We start from the raw sequence: 17,370 nt of genomic DNA on the forward strand, positions 1-17,370 counted from the left end.
TCCCATTGAAAGAGCTTTGCTAAGATCTAAGCCCTCACATTCATTATGATTTCAGGGCTCAATTAAATGTGGACATATACTGGGCTATTAGCAATGATGCGTCAGTGCCCCCTCTGGTCAGCACACAGGGTACTCAGACAGAGACTGTAGTTTTCTAGAATGGTCTTCAGGCAGCAGTGACGTGCGGTGGGGCATTTAGCTCACTGCACGTCCCTGGTCTGCAGGCTGCACACTTATTTTCTGTGGCATTTATGCACAGTAAGGGATCATAAGCCAAGTGTTTTGTAACATAACGTTTACTTTAGAAAGTTCAATTCCTCATATATAATCCCCCTAAACAATAAGATAATGGCAAAGTCATTTATTGCAGGCAAATTAATTGTTGGCAAGGGCTACACACATACCTCCCAACTTTCGAGTGCATGCACTTGGGACATGCCACGCCGGAAGCGTAGCCATGGTCAGAAAGGGGCGGGGCCTCGGGTGCAGGGGATGGTTCCTCCAGAAACTGAGTATCCAAGCTAATAAAGAAGATGCATTTACAGTATGCAGTTATCAGTAAAATAACATGTAAAAGGGTTCCTTGTTGTCATTTGCTCATGGCATACAAAATCAGGCTTACTACAGTCTGCTTCTAAATATAAATGTCAAGACATTTTCAATCATTTCATAACACAATCTGCATAGTTTAAACTTAATTAAAAATATGTATGTACTCTAAAAGTATAAAAATGGACTCAACTGTTACTCTGTTCCAGGGGCAAATTGGCCATAGGACTCACCAGTAGGATTCCTGGTAGGCTTACGTGTGTGTAGGGCCTGTTTTGTGTGTTGACATGGGACCCCACCCCCCACAAGACAGGCAGCCTACCACACTCAGTACACTGCACTGTCTCAGTTCATTCTGATATTCCATCTCTGCAGTACAGTAACTCTGCCATCCAGTGATGCTGCCATGGCTACACAGTACTGTACGTTATGCCTCTTGTGCTGCCCATGTAGGGCTACTTATACAAAATTGTACAGGGACACTTTTAGTTCCCGATCCGCCCCTGGACTGCAGCAGCAGATGTCAAGGAAGGCCGCAATTGCGTACAATCAGGTCATATGAGGAGGGATCCCACCTCCCTCAACAGACCCCACCCCCTCATCAGACACCCCCATTAGGGCTACTTCCATAAATTTCCTGGGCTGGTTTTCCATCACAATCCACCCCTGCACTGTTCCCTTCCATAAATAAAAGCTAATCTATCCAACTGAAAGATAAATGAAAGAACTGTTCCATGTATTGGCCCTGCTCATTCAAGTGTACTTTGCACATAGTCTTAAAACACAAGCTTTAGCAGCCCATATAATTAGCTATCAGTAGGTGACTTTAGTCATCTATTTGTGCTGAACCCATACCAACATGATACAGTAGCTCAACGTACTACTAACCGAATTGGGATCAGGTTAGGATCCCAGCATTCAGGATCCCAAAGGTCGAAATACAGACGCCAGAATCCCGACATTGCTCAGAATGCCGAGGGTCAGGGTTAGGCTTTGGGGGAGGGAGGGTTAGATTTAGGCTGTGGGGAGGGAGGGTTAGGGTAAGGCACCACCGGAGAGGGTTAGGGTGCAGGGTTGGGGTGGGATAGGGTCACTGTGAGGGTAGGGAGGGTTAGGGATTAGGGCTACTATACTTACCAAGCTGGTGTCAGGATACTGAGCATCAGGATGCCACTGTCAGTATCCTGACTGCCGGTATCCCAAGCGAAGGGATCCCAATACCATCCCACCTCATGTATTATAGCAATTGCAGAAAATAGATATATTTGTCAATACAAAAATACCATGGGGAGTAATGATCCCGGTAACTAATGACTTCAGATGGTGTTAGCCATTGTAGCATATGGGCTACATAATGCACAGGTCATGGGATCTGTAGTGGCCACCCACACATGAGTGGTCAGCAGCCCGAGCATGCACAGAAGAGAGACAGGGACCTTAAGAACAAATGAAGTGGTGACATACTTTATGTCTAACATATCACATGGGTGGGTCCCTGGATGGGATTTTGATACATCCGCCTATCTTTAATTTGCTATTGCTGTGATCAGTGTCAATAAGAAATTATAAATATCTGGCCTAAAACCCTATAATAAATAAATAAATAGAGAGAGAGAGAGAGAGAGAGAGAGAGAGAGAGAATCAACAACGCCAAGGTTGGACAAGTGGTGATGCAGAAACACATGATCTGTGTATTCCCCCTGTCTACTTGACTTTTCCTTTAACCATTTCAAGTGTTGGAGATATACACAGTAGAATTCTTGTGACCCTGTTCTTTGACATATTGTATTGTGGTACCAATTGTTAATTGGCTGTTGGCTTCCTCCCTCTGGGATATTTTAGTGTGGGCCACAGTTATTTCTAGATATGTCTCTGAAGGGGAGGCAATCAATTTGCCAGCCGTTGGGATCCCGGCGGTCAGGATACCGACACTGGAATCCCGACAGCCAACAATGCCGAAAGCCAGAACACCAGCTCACAGGGGCGATTCCCACTTGTGGGTGTCCATGACACCCATAGAGTGGGAATAGATCCTGTGGGGAGCGCAGCGAGCCACCGTGCCCGCAGCATGGCGAGCGTAGCATGCCCACAAGGGGACTAGTAGCGCTCGCCTTGCTGCCTGCAATTTGGCAGGCGGGATGCCACTGTCGGGATACTGACAGCCGACATCTTGTCCGCCGGGAATACATATGTATTCCCTCTGAAGTATTTAATGAGAAAGTTTGCGATTATCTTTCATTTGCTTCTTAAAGGAGATTAATCCAGTGTGCCTAGTTAAATATTTAGTTGCATAATACTGAAGAACAGACTGTTGTGTCCGGAATGCATGCAATGTTTATGACCTCAGCCAGCTACACGGTATCACGTTTATTCCGCATTTATCACCTTCCACTGTATGCTTTCCGTTTTACACATAATGCAGCAAATTAGTTCATGGCTGTTTTTCCTATCTTTGTTTAAATGGTAGTAAAGCAGATCTGCTGATATACAGTAGGAGGAAGACATCTTATTGTTACACAGAATGAAACATTCATCTCTTTTTCTTCAAGCAATATTTTAAAATAAATAAATAAAATAAACATTTCCATTAGCATAGATTAATTGACCAGGGATTCCTAATGAGTTCTTCATTTGAGGAGGCATATACCAATAATGCATTCCTCTGACTTTCTGCTAATTAAATCATATCTGATTGGTAGAATTTCAGTGGGTGTCTATGCCGTGCCAAGCTCCCTTTTCTCTTTGAAAGATCTGATGAGAGCGGTTTTGTTTTCACAGCTAATAGCTCCCCTGCTGCACCATCGGCATCTGCCTCCGTTTGCAAGAGTTTTATACACTTAACCCAGTGCAGTGGATGCATTGCCTCTGAGAATTACCATTAGTGAATGTTGCATATTTATAAAATATAGCTAGAGAGACATTTTGCTAAATTCAGACTCTAAAAAATTCACTGGTGTGCTGCCTGGTGCCTCATGTAGTCCCATTAGTGCTAGATTAACAACAGGGTGGCAGAAAGCAATCACCCAGGGGCCCCCATACATAACTATATCACCAGGATGGGGGCCACTGTGACATATGTGAACTAGGGTTTCTATATGGCATAATGTGAATTGGGGTTTCTGTGTGGCATAATGTGAACTTGGCACCCTACAGTGTGATTAACACATCTGTAGTGCTAGGAGTATTTACACATTACCCTTTTTAATAACATTGGCAGTGTATCAAGGTGGCCATGGACCTTGGCGCAGCCTTACCCCAGTAATATGCAGTACAGGCATGGGTGGCCCTATAGGGAGATACACTGAGGTGGTTGCCTGGCAGCAGACTTTAGATGATAGCAAGTGTTTAAAAATTTACATTTCCTTGCTGCCTTTTAGGGTGATTAAGTAACCAATTGCATTCAGAAAAATGTGCACCAAACAAACAATAGCAATCATAACTGAACTTTTATCTGTCTAGTGTAAATATGAAGTTAAGTGTCTGATTAGTTGCTATGGTGTGGTGCAAATTGGCACCTAATATATCGAGACTGATGCAGAATAAATCAGTGCGGATTATAAAAAAAATAAAGGTCACAGAAAAATAGTGAATTTCCACACACATGCAGAGTTGTACACATCTTGAGAGGCGTTGGGTATGGGATGCCAGCGACCGGGATCCTGGCGGTTAGCATTCCAACACCGGGATCCTGGCCGCTAGAGTGCCAGCCGGGGTGGCAAGCACAACAAATCCCTTGTGGTAGCTCGCTGCGCTCGCCAAAGGTTCTATACCTAGTCTATGGGTATCGTAGACACCCAAAAGTGGGAATAGCCCCTGTGAGCCGGGATTCCAGCTGGTGGCATTGTTGGTGGTCGGGATTCCGGCATCTGTATCCTGACCGCCAGGATCCGGACTGCCGGAAATGTCACTACATCCCCTTGAGAGTGCATGCTTGTGGATTGGCAGCATACAGATGGAGCCCTCCTCATCTTTGCCTTTAATAGGATTAAGTGAGCCAGGGCAGTCAGACTTAATCCCCTGCTGTAATGACTTAATCCCCTGCTGTAATGTTCTCTCTGTATTTCATTGCAGCTGAGAACAATAGATGAAATGATTATGCTAATAAACCTTGGTGCACCTAGGCGCAGTAGAGAAGCCTAGATGAGCACGGCTCATCTGTATGTGCCTGTTAATCATCCTCCTCCTCCTCCTCAGTGTATGTTTGCGGCAGTCCTATAGTTACTTATATACCTTTCCTGCTGCTCTGCATGGGGAGCACTTGCATGCACATGCCCTTACTAAACTTTATGAGAAGAACGCCCATCACATTTCTATTTCGCCTTTATATTTGTAAGGTTTGATGGGTGCAGAATGCTTGCGTGTCTGCTTAGCTGCATGCATGTTCAATACTGTAAATGAGCATGCACTGTGTGATTCTACTCAAGATACAATATGAAAGTTTGTGTACCTTCAGCTCTGCATCAGATCCAGTGTTAGTAGTTATCCCTTACTATCCAAGTTGGTGGTATCCTAAGCACATAATTATCAATTTAATTTTGCTGGCTGCTACAAGAAATGTGAAAGACACTACGGCCTTTATTTAGGAAGGAGCAGCTTAATCCTGACTGTGAGCGCCGCTTTAAATTTTCACCTCCAAACTGCTGAGAAGAAACTGTTGCTTCGTAAATGAAGCCCTGCTCATCTAATGCAGCCTCAGTGGCTGATTCTGGAGCAGAGCAAAAAAAGACAGTTACGCTGCAACTGGACAATCCATGTAGCAATGATAGGAGCGCGCAATAGTGCGTACACCCTGGATGGTTTGAGCGATTTATCGTTCCGATGCATCGGAAAGCAGCTAATCGGACAAAGGGGGTAATTCAGAGTTGATCGCAGCAGCAAATTTGTTAGCAGTTGGGCAAAACCATGGCCCTCATTCCGAGTTGATCGGTCGCAAGGCGAATTTAGCAGAGTTACACACGCTAAGCCGCCGCCTACTGGGAGTGAATCTTAGCTTCTTAAAATTGCGACCGATGTATTCGCAATATTGCGATTACTAACTACTTAGCAGTTTCAGAGTAGCTTCAGACTTACTCTGCCTGTGCGATCAGTTCAGTGCTTGTCGTTCCTGTTTGACGTCACAAACACACCCAGCGTTCGCCCAGGCACTCCCACCGTTTCTCCGGCCACTCCTGCGTTTTTTCCGGAAACGGTAGCGTTTTCAGCCACACGCCCCTGAAACGCCGTGTTTCCGCCCAGTAACACCCATTTCCTGTCAATCACATTACGATCGCCGGAGCGATGAAAAAGCCGTGAGTAAAATTACTTTCTACATAGCAAAGTTACTTGGCGCAGTCGCAGTGCGAACATTGCGCATGCGTACTAAGCGGATTTTCATTGTGATGCGATGAAAAATACAGAGCGAACAACTCGGAATGAGGGCCTATGTGCACTGCAGGTGGGGCAGATATAACATGTGCAGAGAGAGTTAGATTTGGGTGGGGTGTGTACAAACTGAAATCTAAATTGCAGTGTAAAAATAAAGTAGCCAGTATTTACCCTGCACAGAAACAATATAACCCACCCAAATCTAACTCTCTCTGCACATGTTACATCTGCCCCACCTGCACTGCACATGATTTTTGCCCAACTGCTATCAAATTTGCTACTGCGATCAACTCTGAATTACCCCCAAAATATCATCTAGTGTGTACCCAGCTTTATTTTGTATGACACTTCTGTTTAGTATGCAGCAGGCTACGGAGACATTGTAGCCATTCATCTATAGCAATAACAGCAATGAAATAGGTTTCATAATAAAAAGTAATATATTTTCTTCAATAAAACAAAAGTCAATTATATTCTCTATATATATTTATCTCTGGCTTACATAGAGGTCATATTGTCTAATGGGAAATACAGTCCAATTCATTTTAATTCCTTGCTATGATTGTTAATTACATTGGCCCTCATTTCGAGTTGATCGGTCGCAAGGCGAATTTAGCAGAGTTACACACGCTTAGTCTACGCCTACTGGGAGTGTATCTTAGCATCTTAAAAGTGCGAACGAAGTTTACGCAATATTGCGAACAAAAAAAACTTAGCAGTTTTAGAGTAGCTCCAGACTTACTCTGCCTGTGCGATCAGTTCAGTGCTTGTCGTTCCTGGTTTGACGTCACAAACACTCCCAGCGTTCGCCCAGACACTCCCCCGTTTCTCCGGCCACTCCTGCGTTTTTTCCGGAAACGGTAGCGTTTTCAGCCACACGCCCATAAAACGCCGTGTTTCCGCCCAGTAACACCCATTTCCTGTCAATCACACTACGTTCGCCGGTGCGAACAAAAAGCCGTGAGTAAAAATCCTTTCTTCATAGCAGAATTACTTAGCGCAGTCGCAGTGCGAACATTGCGCATGCGCTCTAAGCTGATTTTCACTGCGATGCGAAAAAAAAGAACGAGCGAACGACTCGGAATGAGGGCCATTGTTTTTTAAATGATATTAATTTAATCTGTATGATTGATTTAGACCAGATGTGGGCATCCTGGGCTTGACCAGCTCAGTGCATGCTGAGATGCAGTTCCCCAACGGCTGGTCAGCCACAGAGTACTACGCCTGAATGCACAGTGTAGAATCTGCCGTTCCGGTCATTTGCAATGGTATACTGTTATCTATATGAATGATAATAGGTATGCTTTCCCTCTGTGTTTCAGGTGTACAAGAAAGGAGAGATGTGAGCGATCTCATGAGGCTAGGAGATTTGCATCAGAAATGAAGCAGTGTGTCAGACTGACTGTCCATCCTAACAATATATCTGTTTCTCAGTACAATGTGCTGGTAAGTCTAGAACCTACTGATCACTGTTTCTTTTATTTTCTTCTTTTTTTCTTTCATTGAGCTGAGGGAAAATATAAATAAAATGAATATGTTTGTATTTATTTATTGGAGCAGATGACGAATGAGCACTAAACAAGTTAAATACATATTGATGTTGATGACTTACCGCAAACGACACATATACAGTAAAATGAAAATACATATCTGTTCATGTCTTGAGATGTGTGCTGCTCTATGTATATGTGCGGGGAAACACAATTTTTTAATTCACTATTTTTTAAGTACTCTGCACCCATTTTGCTACTAGCTCTCTATCAACCGCATAGGTCAGATGGGATGCGGATAAATTACAGGCTGTCGGGATCCCAGCGTTCAGGATATCGATGTCGGAATCCCGACAGCTGGAATGCCGGCAGCGAGCACAGTGAGTCCCCTCGCTGGCTTGCTGTGTTCACCACAAATCGACCCCAGTGGCAAGCTTTGCTCGCCACACTATTATATTCCCCCTCAGGTGGTAGTGTGGAATTCAGGTTACTGTTCCCAATTGTAGTCCACGTGGATCGTAAAGTATGAAAAAGTTTAAAAAAATGAAAAAAAAAAGTGAAAAACTCATGTCGACCTTTTTCCATGTTGACCTAGAACATGTCCCCTATTTACCATGTCGACTTAATGCATGTTGACCAATAGTGGTCGACCTAATGACTGTCGACCTAAGTGCTGTCGACCTAATGACTGTAACCCCTGTCCCTACTGATCAATTTCTCTTTTATGCATTGCATGGCAACTAAAAACGCTTTCAGGGCTGTGCATCAGTCACTGTTTTTCTATGGCAAACGTTTTCTTGTGATAAGCGTTCTCTATACAGTAAGTGTTGGAAATCAGGAATATCAGCTGTGTCACCATGTCATACAGAATACTGTACCTGCCAACCTAGTTAGAAAATATCCTGCTCCTGCTATTCCTGCCATGCCCCTCTTCTAATAGCCTGGGCTGGACTAAATATTTTACCAGAAATGATCTACTATAGCCTAGCTTTTGGCCATGTAGAAATCTGCTGACAGACAGGGGATTTACCAGTCAGGGAGGGCAGTTGCCGATATAATAAGTGCAATTTGAAAAAAAGATTTGTGTAATAGCAAAAGAATTGCCTCTAAATTGAATCTATAGGAAGAGAGACCTATTATCCTGTGTATTAAGGCTGCAGTCAAGACTAGGAATTGAGGTAAACCTCATGGGGTTAAAGCCACTCACAAGTCATTGAAAGCAGTGGAGGGATCACCTATCACATGGTATGTACACCACATCAATTCATTACTCCTGGACAGGCTGCAATGCGCTTGCATTTGAGATATGAGCCTCCTGCGGACTGCTAAATCTGCCTGTTTTCCCCTGCTGTTAGAACTGATGCTTATTAACTCATACACATACTGTTAGTAAGCTACACTGTTTTATTTCCTTTAGGATTAGAAAGGCCTGCCTTAGTGTAATGAGCTCAGCTAACTCATTTGTTTCCCCGTTAGAATCCATCAAATGCTATACTGGGAACTCACACCTTGCAATATCACCCTGTACATCTAATACCACCAGACAAAAACCACATGGTTTCATGAGTAATCCAAAAACAGGAAAACACTGCTAAAAGTATTATTTGGTAAAAAGAAAAAAAAATGATGTACTTAGAGCACTGTGTTTTGCATAATGTTACAGTATAAAGATAAGAATGTTTAATATAATACAGTATGTTGAAATAGTAAATATGATCCCCAACAAATTTACTTGGTATAGTATTTATGCTATATATAGCCCCATATCCCAACCACACTATACTGTATATAGCTCCATACCAGCATTACAAACCCATACTAATCATATACAGCCTACATGTCACCTAGCAGCCTCTTGTTATAATACACAGTGCTGTGCCACCAATATGAGTAGCCAATCTCCACCACCACCTAATGCCACTTACTGTACATGCTTCTGGCTCAGATAACAATAAAACAGAAGTTGACTTCAGTTGTTTCCTGTTAACAGTATGATGAAGTGACGTCGACGCTATGTGTATTGACCTTGGCTCTTCCCTTTCCCTCATCCATGGTGGCATTGTTTATTAAACTTGCCAGGAGAACAACATTATTTATTAACAGTTTTTTATATAACACAGCAAATTCTGTTGCATTTTACAATTGGAAACAACAGTGATAAAACAAAACTGGGTAAGACATAGACAGACATAGAGGTACGAAGTCTATAGGGAAATAGGCACTGATACACTAGGATAGATGTTATCTGTTGCATAACGGTCCACCATTGCAAAGGATCTTGGTATGCTTCATGATATGGTCACATAGCAATGTTGGCCTGGAGGATGGGAAAGTGAATAAAGAGAAAATATTGGAGGATATGAGTGGACTGTACAATGGGAATATAATTGGATAGGAAAGTTTATGAAGATTATGTGGGTGGTTCTGGAGTTTGGTAGGCTTGCCTGAAGAGGTGGGAGTGTATTTCACAGAGTGGGTACAGCCCGAAGACACTCCTGCAACTGTGAATGGGAGCAGATAATGGGGGTCATTCCGAGTTGATCGTAGCTGTGCTGAATTTAGCACAGCTACGATCATCTTCCCTGACATGCGGGGGGATGCCCAGCAGAGGGCTAGCCCGCCCCGCTTGTCAGTCCGGCCCCCCTGGAACAAGTACAAAAGCATCGCACAGTGGCGATGCTTTTGTACTTGTTGAGTAACTCCCGGCCAGCACAGCTCCTGCAGCTGGCTGGGAGTTGATCGTCGCTACCCCTGGTCGCAGCGTCTGCGTGTGACGTCACGCAGCGGCTGCGGCCCGCCCCCTGCATGGTCCGGCCATGCCTGCGCTGGCCAGACCGCAACCCCATAATGGCGGCCAAATGCCACCGTGCCGCCCCCTCCTGCCCAGCGACCGCCTCTGCCTGTCAATCAGGCAGAGGCGATTGCTATGAAACGACGGCCTTTGGCCATCCGGCATGCACTGGCGTACTGCAGCGCCGGTACATGCGAAATTCCGTCCCAATCGCTGTGCTGCAATAAACTGCAGCGAGCGATCGGGTCGGAATGACCCCCTATAAGTGTTGATGAGAGATGTAGATCTTGTTAAGAATGAAGAAGTCGGGTTGGGAGATATTTTGAGATAAGCGAAGAGATGTATGTTGGTGTAGTTTAGTTAATGGCCTTGTGTGTGAGTAAAAGTATTTTATATTGAATACGGTAGAATACAGGTAACTAATGAAGGGACTGATAGCGTGGATCTGCAGCCGATGGACATCTAGCGAGGAAAAGATTAGCCTGGCAGCTGCATTCAGAACGAATGTGGTGAAAGTCTCTTTTTGGTAAGACCAGTAAGACGACTATTGCATGGGGATAATGCGGGAGATAATGAGAGCATGGAGTACAGTTTTAGTAGTGTCTTGTCTAGTATCAAGGATGACACCTAGGCAGTGAGCTTGTGGGATACAACTGATTGTCGAGTTCTTACCAGTTACAGAAGTTGGTAACCTACTATTGGTTGGTGGAAATATAAATAATTCTGATTTGGGAATATTAAGTTGAGGTGGTTAGTTGACATCCAAGATGAAATGGCAGAAAGGCATTCAGTAACATGGACCAATACAGATGGTGACAAATGTGGGGAGGATACAGATGTAGCCATATTCATCTTTGCTGCGATGCAGCATGCTGAAACATTGCTTGCTGCATAGCATGCCGGGCTGCAACTGTTCGCAGCCGGCATTTGCTCCATTAATTTCTCATGCCGCAATGTAACCATGCTGCATGACTTGCTTTGCTGACCAACTATATTAACTAAGAAGATATCACCCAAGAGTAGGGTCTTTGTTTTGTAAGTATTACTTCTGCACCGGATATCTTATAATGCCAGAAAACTCCAGAAAATTCCATTCAACTAAAGATAATAGCACCACTTAATAATAACCGAGCATTCTGCCTTTAGGAATTGTGTTCTTCACCAATCTACAGTTTTAAAAAGAGTAATTGATTTTCTTTTGCAAAGATGCACTTGATTGCAGTCTTCTAGGGTAATTATTTGCAGCAGAATTATTTTAAAGATTTACAAGATCTATTTTGAATGGATCTTCTGCTCAGAGCAGTGGAGAATAACAATACCATTTCAGCATAATGTGCTCATCCTTGAAATCGTCAATTTCTTTAAGCGTCTCATCTTTTCTTCGTCTGAGCGGCCCAATTGTATCTACATTGCGTGAAGCATTGGCTTTTTGCAAATAATATTATTGTGCGTGTTGTATTTTTCAGGAAAAAAAAAATCACATTTAATATTGACCGATATTGAACAATCTCTTTAGTTAAACAAAACCAATGTCAAGACATTTTAATTGTGCTTCTCTTAAACTTAAACATATTTTCTTTTCTAAAGCAAGCTCAGTTTTTAACACTATATTTTTTATTGTGTACATACTTGCAAGATATACTTGAATATAAGTTTTTTCTTTGCTAAGCTGCATAAAGTGAGTAAATATCGCTGAAAAACTTCTGTACATTAATAAAAATATGACTATATCAGTATCTTGTCTGCAAGTGATTGCACAGTCAGCAATAGTGTCATATGTTACAGAAAGTGTTACATGAAACATATACTGTAGGCAGATACTAATGCATCATCTATTCAGCAATTCAGATGGACAAAACAAATGAGTTAAGTGCTCAGAGATTATTTTGAGTGGTGTGTGCGAAATATTCAACATTCTCTATTTAAATTAATTATTCCTGTGACTCTGAATGCTGCATGGCAGTGCCCACTAGATGCACTGAAATGTATGTATCATGAGCAACATCACTCCTGGGGACTTTATACACATCAAGAAACAGAAAAGACTACAATAATGTAAGGGGCTGAGTGGGCCCGGCTGACATAACTTCTGCCGAGCAACGCATAGGGTGGTATTCAAATGTTTGAAAAGTCGGTTGGATCTGTTTTTTTCCTGTCTATTAGATAGGAAAAAACAGACCCCCAACTGACTTTTCAAACATTTGAATCTCCCCCATTGAATCTGGTACAGGTTGAGTATCCCATATCCAAAATGCTTGGGACCAGAAGTATTTTGGATATCGGATTTTTCCGTATTTTTGAATAATTGCATACCATAATGAGATATCATGGTGGTGGGACCCAAGTCTAAGCACAGAATGCATTTATGTTTCATATACACCTTATACACACAGCCTGAAGGTCATATAATACAATATGTTTAATAACTTTGTGTATTAAACAAAATTTGTGTACATTGAGCTATCAGAAAACAAAGGTTTCACTATCTCAGTCTCACTTAAAATATTCTGTATTTCTGAATATTCCGTATTTCTGAATATTTGGATATGGGATACTCAACCTGTAACAGCTGAGGGAGGATATATGCTTATCACTGTTTATCAAGGATCTTTTCTATTGAGATGTTATGTTATACCATAAGGATACAAAAGTCCTGATATTATTCTAGGGATATGACAGTAAAGTCGCTTAATGTAGCACTTTTCCTATCACCAGATTACAAAGAAATGAGTCATATATAATTAGACTGAATGAGCATTTAAAGTAGAGATCGCCCACCACTAATTTGAAACAAGTATGGGGCACATTGAAGTTAATATTGGCTAGCATCCCTGTGCACCTAATCCACACTTTGCAGCATCCATGTTCAAGCAAATTCTCATGGTTCTGAAGGTAAATTAGGGATCAACTCACTATTAGTTGCAGTAATCAAGTGGTTAGTTACAACTCATTGTATGTCTTTTTTAAGAACTACCTAAACTGCCTAACTTATACATCCATGTGTTCGATATAAATAATGAATATGTGCAATCACCTACTGTATTCATAGAATAATAGCATTACCACAAATACAGTGCATCCGGAAAGTATTCACAGCGCTTCACTTTTTATCTCATTTTGTTATGTTACAGTCTTATTCCAAACTGGAATAAATTCATTTTCCCCCATAAAATTCTGCACACAATACCCCATAATGACACTGTGAAAAAAGTTTTTTTTTTAGATATTTGCAAATTATAAAAAACTAAGAAATCACATGTACCTAAGTATTCACAGCCTTTGCTCAATACTTTGTTGATGCACCTTTAGCAGCAATTACAGGCTCAAGTCTTTTTGAATATGCTGCCACAAGCTTGGCACACCTATCTTTGGGCAGTTTTGCCCATTCCTCTTTGCAGCACCTCTCAAGCTCCATCAGGTTGGATGGGAAGCATCGGTGCACAGCCATTTTCAGATCTCTCCAGATATGTTCAATCTGATTCAAGTCTGGGCTCTGGCTGGGCCACTCAAGGACATTCACAGAGTTGTCCTGAAGCCACTCCTTTGATATCTTGGCTGTGTGCTTAGGGTCGTTGTCCTGCTGAAAGATGAACCCGTCGCCCCAGTCTAATGTCAAGAGGGCTATGGAGCAGGTTTTCATCTAGGATGTCTCTGTACATTGCTGCATTCAATTTTCCCTCTATCCTGACTAGTCTCCCAGTTCCTGCCACTGAAAAACATCCCCACAGTATGATGCTGCCACCACCATGCTTTACTGTAGGGATGGTATTGGCCTGGTGATGAGTAATGCATGGTTTCCTCCAAGCATGATGGCTGACATTCCCCAGATTTGTGCCTCGAGACAATCATGTCTCAGAGGTCTATAGACAATTCCTTTGACTTCATGCTTGGTTTTTGCTCAGACATGCACTGTCAAGTGTGGGACCTTATATAGACAGTTGTGTGCCTTTCCAAACTATGTCCAATCAACTGAATTTACCACAGTTGGACTCCAATTAAGCTGTAGGAACATCTCAAGGATGATCAGTGGAAACAGGATGCACCTGAGCTCATGGCAAAGGCTGTGAATACTTATGTACGTGTGATTTCTTAGTTTTTAATTTTTAATTAATTTGCAAAAATCACAAAAAAAAACTCTTTTCATGTTGTCATTATGGAGTATTGTGTGTAGAATTTTGAGGGAAAATTTTTATTTATTCCAGTTTGGAATATGGCTGTAACATAACAAAATGTGGAAAAAGTGAAGCGCTGTGAATACTTTCCGGATGCCCTGTATAGCACATGTGTTTATAAATAAAAGTGACCCAAGGACAAGATATAGGTTATATGCACACGGGAACTGTAACATAAAAGTGGACCTTATAATATTGATTGTTATTTGTCAGTGATACTACAGCAGTATTTCATAATATATTTGCATGCATATGTTTTATATTGATCAGACAGAAGTGGTATGTTAGGACTTTTATATAATGTAAGTACATGTTCATAAGTATTACATGCATATAATGTAAGCAAACAGCATCTGTAACCCAGCCATGACAGTTTGCATTCCCGGCTTAATGATCGGTGCTTTAAATAATTTACCAGAGGGGTGCTGGAGTTGCGTTGTTTGCACAATGTCGCTCCCTGACCAGTGTACTCATTTCAGCTGAAAAACGCATTCATTTCGTTAGGAATTTTAAACACGTAAATCAAAAAGGCAAAGGTACTTATTTGAAAACTGAAGCTACTATATGGGCCTGATTCTGAGTTGGACGCTAAGTTGATATATTTGCGCTAAGCTGCAGAAGCCAGATTTACCGCCTTATGGTAATGCAAGATTCCATATAGCTGTGAGTATCCGTGAAGCTTTATGTGGGAAGCCATGCTGACCACTGATTACCCAAAACCATCTTTATTATTATCTGTACTTGCACCAGCCCTCAGCTAGGTGCAAGAGGGCCAACAGACTTCCCTTCTCCATATGCAGAGCTTAGCATCACATGGAGCTTTAGCTACACGCATCTGACACTTCCATGACACTCCCACGACACACATCTCTTGCATGGTGCTGCCCTAATTCAGCCCATTTCACGCAAAGCGAGATCTGACTTAGACTCAATCATACAAACGACAAAATGCATAAATGTGCTTCCGCGCATGCGCTATTTGCTACCGTGAGGAGAGATCCGTCCAACTCAGAATCATAAATTATGGGGCTAATTCAGACCTAAATGCAGCTGTGCGTTTTCGCACAGCGGGCGATCAGGTCTGAACTGCGCATGCATATGCACCACAATGCGCAGGCACGACGGTCCACAGCGGCAGGGAGCGCCGGGCAGTGACTGGATGGTGTGACAAATGTGATCACATCGGCGATCGCAAGGAGATTGACAGGAAGAGGCCATTTGTGGGTGGCAACTGACTGTTTTAGAGGAGTGTCCGGAAAAATGCAGGAGGGACCCAGCATTTAGAGGGAGAGTTTCTGACGTCAGCTCCGGCCCCCGATCATCGCACTGGAAGAGTAAGTCCTGGGCTGTGCAGGGACTGCACAAACTTCTGTTTGTGCAGCTCTCCTGCACATGCGAACGCACCCCTGCACAGAGATTTCCCCCTCCCCCTGTAGGCTGCGACTGTCTGATCGCAGCAGTGCAAAAATCGCCTGCTAGCGATTAGGTCTGAATTAGGCCTTATGTACGCAAGTTTGCTCAACCTACGGTTTCCAGTGACGTTCAAATGAAAATCCAGGACATTTATGTAACGCAGAGTTGTTCAGGAAATAAAATCCTCCCTATACAGTACTTGTATTTTGGTGCCAATAAGGTAAAATACTTCTAGGAGCCTGTTGCAACTGCTCTAGGAAAATGATGATTGAATTTAAGATTTTGGGTGAAAAGAGGGGACTGACACGCTGGAGCTGCATTGTTCATTAGTTATCATTTGTCCATTGCAGCTCGTGTTGGAAGCCTATAATGTACCAGAACTGTCTGCTGGTGTCAACTGCACATTTGAAGACCTTTCGGAGATGGATGGTCTGGTTGTTGGAAATCAGATACGATGTATTTCTCCAGCAGAAAAGGAAGTGCCACGAATCATCACAGAAAATGGTAAGGCCAAATAGGGAACTTTTTTTTTTTGCTAAACTCTAGTTTACTGTACCTTGTTCTTGTTTAGAGATGTCCACTACCCTTCTCTCAAGAGGTAGAACCATGTCTGGATTGCTCACAGTTCTTCACAGTATATATGTGTATATGTGTGACTATGTGACAGTAGCTATGTATGTGTATAACAATATGTGTATAATTTTGTATGTATACGTACCCCCAACATTGGTGGCTCTAGAGGTGGGGCTGCAACGCAGTTCATAATTCAAACAGGTGAGCCACACCATCTGCCACCCCAAATGCGGCCAAATATTGCCGCTTGGACTCACTGGAAGTTCATGTGGCTCCCCTACGGAATTAGAATTTTTTGACTGCGCTGCAGGCCCAACTCTGAAGCCGCCACTTCTCCCCAACCATTACAGTGTTCTCGGAACAGTTCTGATGTATGGGTATTGTACCACCTATGGGCTGAGAAAAGGTAGTGAGAGAAATATTTCATATGCTGTATCCCCCAGATTGGGAAAACTTGCAGATACAGAACTCCCCTACCCATCATGAAATGAACTGGGGGTGTGATGTGTGACCTTGCCTGCTTTTCATGTGTGCATTCAAGGCTTCCGGATAAGGACTACATCCCCGTGTCCAAAATTTTGATTTTTAGGGCCCCAAGTCTTATGTGTTCTGGACCCCCACCAGCCTTAATCCAGCTCTCCCGATGTGTAAGAGTAAGGCCTTTCACTAATAAATCAGCCACAATGCTGCTACAGGTATATGTGATAAGGTTGGAATGAGGAGAGACTGAACAAGGTGGTGACATGAAACTTGACCATTGTAGAAATCTTAAAAAACTCAGCTGGTGGCAACCATTAGTAACCTTTGCTATTTATACAGTACTTAAAGCACCGAATTTCTAGTGCATTAAGGCACTCATTAAGCTTGGATCGCAATGCGGCAAAAACGCAGAATGGCCAATTATCGGCTGTCTGCGCAAGCGTGTGTGTCAAAATATGATTGCTTCCCTGGAGGAAGTGGCCCTTGATTGACAGTGGTGGCCATCGGGGGGTGGCATTATGGTGGAGTGGTCCATTTT

At 42.8% G+C, this 17,370-nt stretch overlaps 1 protein-coding gene across 3 annotated transcripts in view; it reads left to right on the forward strand.

The window, feature by feature from the left end:
• Window positions 1–17,370, forward strand: part of PLXNA4 (plexin A4) — a 1,021,577-nt gene that overhangs the window by 700,403 nt on the left and 303,804 nt on the right. For all 3 annotated transcript variants that reach the window (XM_063926762.1, XM_063926763.1, XM_063926764.1), the window contains exons 6-7: window positions 7,236–7,359; window positions 16,130–16,283. In XM_063926762.1, coding sequence (XP_063782832.1) covers window positions 7,236–7,359; window positions 16,130–16,283 — 278 coding nt within the window. The remainder of the gene's footprint in view (window positions 1–7,235; window positions 7,360–16,129; window positions 16,284–17,370) is intronic.

The sequence above is a fragment of the Pseudophryne corroboree genome, chromosome 6, assembly GCF_028390025.1.
Source record: "Pseudophryne corroboree isolate aPseCor3 chromosome 6, aPseCor3.hap2, whole genome shotgun sequence".
NCBI lineage: Eukaryota > Metazoa > Chordata > Amphibia > Anura > Myobatrachidae > Pseudophryne > Pseudophryne corroboree.